General features: G+C 36.8%; 1 protein-coding gene across 1 annotated transcript; it reads left to right on the top strand.

Moving 5' to 3' along the window:
* The first annotated feature begins 4416 nt into the window (after positions 1-4416).
* On the top strand, positions 4417-4944 carry LOC102811700 (olfactory receptor 2G3-like). Its single transcript, XM_006872850.1, has one exon. The coding sequence runs from the start codon at positions 4417-4419 to the stop codon at positions 4942-4944; it is 528 nt and encodes a 175-aa protein (XP_006872912.1).
* Positions 4945-5681: the final 737 nt, after the last annotated feature.

The following is a 5681-nucleotide window of genomic DNA, read 5'->3' as shown; positions in this document are numbered from 1 at the left end:
AGAATGCAGCCTTTAGTATGGCTTGCATTTCATCGTACAGAGAACAAAAATCCTCAAAAGGAATCAATTAATAACATTATAATAAACCAAGAAAAGTTTAAATTGTCAAAGACTTCACTTTGCTTGAACCCACAATCACTACTCATGGAAGGACAAGCCAAGAAATCAAATGACATGTTACATTAGATAAATCTTCAGCAAACAACCTCTTTATAAAGTGTGAGAGCAGAGATGTCCCTTTGAGGACTAAGGTATACTTGAGTTGTACAATGAATAAGGGAGATCATAGAAAACAGGATGCATATGGATTGTGTTGATGCAAAAATTTTTAAAAGTACCATGGTCTGCCAGAAGACCAAATTTATCTAGAAGGAAGTGCAGCCAGAATACTTCTTAGAAGGCAGGATGGTAAGATTGCATCTCTCATATTACACGTATTGTCAAGAGGGACCAGTCCCTGGAGAAGGACATAATGCTTGGTAAAGTTGAGGGTCAGCAAAAAAGAGGAAGATCCCCAGAAATTAGCTTGAAACAATGGCAGCAACAATGGGATCAAACATAATAAAAATTGTGAGGATAATGTATGACCAGACAGTGTTTCATTGTTTTGAATCAGAACCAACTCAATGACACTTAACAACATTGCCATGAATCAGAACCAACTCAATGACACTTAACAACAGCAACAGCAACAATTAAAATAGAACACGTATATATTTTATGATGGAGCAATTCCATTCCAAGATAAGTCCCAAGAGATATTGATACATAAATTCATTTGTTCACTGAAAGATATATCCAGAAATATTCATAACAACATCATTTATAAAAGACAAAATTTAGAAACAACCCATCAACAATACAATGAATAAATAAATTGTGACATATTTAGACAATGAAGCGTAATGCAGCAATAAAAATTGTACTCCGTTTTATCTCACAATGCGAGTAGAAACTAGAGGAATAATATTACATGATCATTTATACGTGGTTTAGAACTACATATTTTAAATGATGGTTACATGAAGGACAGAAAAAAGTCATATATAGAAAGAAACTTGAAGATTCTTCTACAGTGTTCCTTGTGTTTTATTTATTGATTGTGTTCATTTTGCAATAATTCATCAAACTATACTTGTATGAATTCTTTACCTTTTTGTATATAAGGTAATTTATTTTTGAGAAAATTAAAAGATGCTCATAAAAATCCAGATTCTCTTATTGTTGTTGTTTTTGCTAAGTGCTGTCAAGTCAGTTCTGATTCATAGCAACCCAAAAAGTGGTTGGTGAATTTGAACTGCCATTCTTGTGGTTCAAATCAACCTTGAGGTCCAGTGCTTTATCCCAGCACCACACTGGGACTCCTTCTCTTATGGTAGAAAAGAGAAAGCATCTCAACTTTAAGAGTATATAAAACAGAAGTTGTATAATTTTTCCTAGATCTAAACAAGGTTGAAGAATCAGATAGGGAGAAAGATCTCCTGTTGAATGACTTTCTGGGACAGCTCACCTTTGTATACTGTGATACTGGAAATTAATTGCCATACTGGGAGAACTGAGTCCCTGGAATCTCTTTGGGTTCAGTGCCCTGTGTTCTTTCTCAATCTCTTATGACTTACTGATTTCCAGGGATAAATAAACTGTTATTTGAGCAAATAACAGTTCCTCCACCAGGCATGCAGATACAGACCTGTCCCATCAAGGTAATAGCAATTTGTACTTCATGCCTTAAATAACCTTTTCATATTCAAATAAGATTATCAGTATACAAAAGAAGGCTGGAAACCCCCTATCTTCTAATTTATTCACTTCTTTCGACTCCTCAGTTTCCTGCTTATACCAGGATGATTCAACATGCTTCTGATTTTTAACTTTTTATAGAAATTGAGTTTCTGGTTTAAATCTGATGGTAATTTAAGTGAGGGGAGATAATATGGTGTGCATGTGATTTAAAATTTTGTATGATAGTGAAATATAATTTTTCTACAAATTTAAAATGAACATGATATTATAAATAAGGAACCAGTTACTGACTGTGAATTAACAATGCATGGTACTTCTTTCTTGGTTGTGTATGTATATGTGTATATGTAGTGTGTATATATATGTGTGTGTTATAAACATGGAAGAAATTCTCATTTGACTGGGATGGGAAGGTGGCAACCTGCAAGCAGTATTAAAGAGACTGCTTCTGAAGAGTGACATGGGTGTTGCTTTATATTATTCCTCTGATAGAAAAAAAGATGAGTACCTTTTAGGTATTGAATGGGTAGGAACTAATTGGGTTGAATAGCAAAGTCACTGCATTTATGTGTGTATATGTGTTTCTTTGTTAGAATTTGAAAAACATAAGTACATTCGTTATAATTTGAAAACAAAACAAAACCAATATCTGGTTTCTTCCCTAAGGTCCCATTCACAGTCTCTTTTTTCTTTTGACTCTTTTAGTATGAAAACCTTCTATTGACATTTTTCTGTTTTATTATGAATTGAGTGATAGTTTACATGGGACAACCTCAGTTTTACACTTGTTTCATTGCAATGATTACAATCTCCTCCATGCATCATCTTTCAACAGTATTTGCTTCTATTCCCTCTTTTTTTTGGGGGGATGGGTGTACACAAAAACACTCAGGAATTTATTATTTAAACAACCAAAAGGCTCAATCTGCAAGCCTGCCTCCTGGCTGCCAGCACACAGTCTTTCTTTTTCCATGAGTCTAGAGTTCTCAGCTGTTCTCTCTTTCCATGTCCTCATCTCTGCTCCCCTTACTCCATTTGAAGTAGCTCTGATGATGCAATGATTAAAGTGACTGGGGGCTAACTGAAAGATCAATGTTTCAAATCCATGGATGTTCCCTGGGAGAAAAGACTGGTAATATGTGTCCATAAATATGAATGCCTAGACAACTCTGTCATGCAGTTCTACTCTTTCTATCAGATATGACTCCACAGCACTCTAATTGAGGGAGTACTAACTACCTCACATTGCTGCTGGATCAACCCTTATCTGAACACTTCTCTTAACTTCATTTCATTTCCACTGATTTCTACTAAGTACAATTTTTACACTAAAACTTAAATTAATATAAAGGACTATTTGTTGAGAATTAATATATTTTATTTCCATGATTATAACAAAGAATTATAAAATTTCAGGATATGCAATTATTAGGATAAAATTGTAAGACCTAAGTGATTTGTTTAAATGTAGAAAGTACCTATTTGCCCTAACATGAGGTAGTTATAGTCTTAGGATATATTTTTTGTGTGTCAGTGAATATATTTATAAACATTTGCTATGATAGATGTTCAGATTTTTAAAAGCCCAATACAAATCTTTAGTCCTGTAGACGGTAAAATTCTATTTTGGTTTGATGAACACTGAAGTAGCCTCTTTCATCCACAAAAATGTCCCTTCCCAGATCCACATTCACTCCATTCAGATACAAGAGCCTCTTCATTCAACCTGCAAGATCAGAAGGCTGGCTTCCTTCTCCAGCACTGCAAACCAATAAGGGAAAGGAAGCTTCTCTGCATGTGTTGCGTGAGTTTCTGTCACAAATAAATTTATAGAATAAATGAGTTAATATATCTTAATGGTAACACTGTGTTTATAATGATTGTGTGATGTACATTATAACATTTACATATAACTGCTAATGTTATTACTTTCAATAGTCAAACGTTTGCCATTTAATAGAAAAAAAAAATGTCTATAATAGTCCCCAGAAGTTGGCTGCCATTCTTATAATGAAGATCCTTGAAAAAAAATCCATCTCTAAACTTATATTTGAAGAGTAAAAACCTTTACATGTATTATTCACATATTCTAAATGTTTATATTACTAGATTTGCCTTTTAATTTGAATGACTTGTCATATGCCAAAAATTAATTGTTGTTATGTGCCGTGGAGTTGGTTCCGACTCATAGCGACCCTGCACAGGGTTTCCGAGGCTGTTAATCTTTACGGGAGCAGAACCCCTCATCTTTCTCCCGCGGAGCAGCTGGTAGTTTCGAGCTGCTGACCTTGCGGTTCACAGCCCGATTCGTAACCACTACACTACTGTGTTTTATTCCTCTTTCTCTTTTTAAATCATCTCTGTTTTGCTTGCTTATGTGTGTGTGTGTGTGTGTTTGTGTGTGTGTGACAAATTTTATCTGTTTCTATTAGTAATATCTCAAGAAAAGGCTTTGCTTCCACATTAGACTTCATATGTGTATCTGTACAGTCTTCTCTTTAACATCATGTACTGCATTTTGTGAAGGAAACTGTGTCAAAATGTATTCCATGGTTCACTGTGATTACTCTTAAGGCTAACACTGAAAAGTTATTTGATAAGTGGCCAACTCATTTCCCTCTCTCCAAACTCTTACAGTGTTTTCCTTCTTTTTTTCTGAGCAGGATAATGGGGATGGCCAACAGCAGTTTCAAAGGAGACTTCATCTTGGTGGGCTTCTCTGATCAGCCACAGCTGGAAAAGATACTTTTTGTGATTGTTTTAGTGTCCTATCTCCTTACACTTGTGGGAAATACAGTCATTATTTTGATCTTGTTTATAGACCCTAAACTTAAGACACCCATGTACTTTTTACTCACTCATCTCTCGCTAGTCGATATCTGCTTTACCACTAGCATTGTCCCCCAGATGCTGTGGAACCTAAGAGGACCAGCCAAGACCATTACACCACTGGGCTGTGCTGTCCAGCTCTATGTCATAGTGTTCTTGGGCTCCACTGAGTGTGTCCTCTTGGCTGTGATGGCTTTTGATTGCTATGCTGCTGTTTGCAAACCCCTCCACTATTCAGCTGCGATGAACCCACGGCTGTGCCAGGCTTTGGCAGGTGTTGCATGGTTGAGTGGAATGGAAAATAGTCTCATCCAGGGTGGCTGCAAGTCGGAACCGACTTCACGGCACATAACCACCACCATGGACATATAGTTAGGGCAGTCGTAAGACCTGGGTCAGTCCAGGCTTGGAACAAAGCACTGAGAACATGTGGATCTCGCCTGATGGTAGTGTCCCTTTTCTATGGGACCATCATGGCTGTCTATATCCAGCTCAACAGCTCTTATACCCATGTTCCTGTTAAGTACTGTGGAATCAGTTCTGACTCAGCCTGCACAGGGTTTCTGAGGCTGCAAATCGTTACAGGAGCAGAAAGTCTCATCTTTCTCTCGTGGAACACTTGATAGTTTCGAACTGCCGATCTTGAGCTTAGCAGCCCAATTCATAACCACTACATTACCAGAGCTCCTTGCCCATTTTGTTGTGTTGTTAAGTGCCGTCGAGTCAATTCCAACCCATAGTGACCCTGTATAGGGTTTCCAAGGAGAAGCTGGTGAGCTTGACTACCGACCTTGCAGTTCAAACGACTTTGTTGTCTGATGCATTAGCCCACAGGGAAATTCATCTCCCTTTTCTATACAGTAGTGACTCTAACCCTCAATCCCCTCATCTACACACTGAGAAATAAGGATGTGAAAGGAGCACTGAGAAGGCTATTTCATAGAGATGTAAGCTTATAAAAAATGAGGCAAAGTACACAGTGGTCAATATAAGTGCAAAAATCAATCCTGAAGATCTTATACAGTATTCCACGGAAAAAATCTACCAATCTATAATGAATAAAAGTGATTGTCACTGTGTTATTGTATTTAACTTCTCTTCAGAACTTC

This window comes from Chrysochloris asiatica, unplaced genomic scaffold (genome assembly GCF_000296735.1).
Source record: "Chrysochloris asiatica unplaced genomic scaffold, ChrAsi1.0 scaffold00213, whole genome shotgun sequence".
Taxonomy (NCBI): Eukaryota; Metazoa; Chordata; class Mammalia; order Afrosoricida; family Chrysochloridae; genus Chrysochloris; species Chrysochloris asiatica.
Note: the sequence above shows the minus strand (reverse complement) of the source record. Positions and strands in the feature narration are given on the sequence as shown.

Excerpts from the sequence above, each read along its gene's own strand:
- LOC102811700 (XM_006872850.1), top strand. The coding sequence starts at position 4,417 with ATGGCCAACAGCAGTTTCAAAGGAGACTTCATCTTGGTGGGCTTCTCT.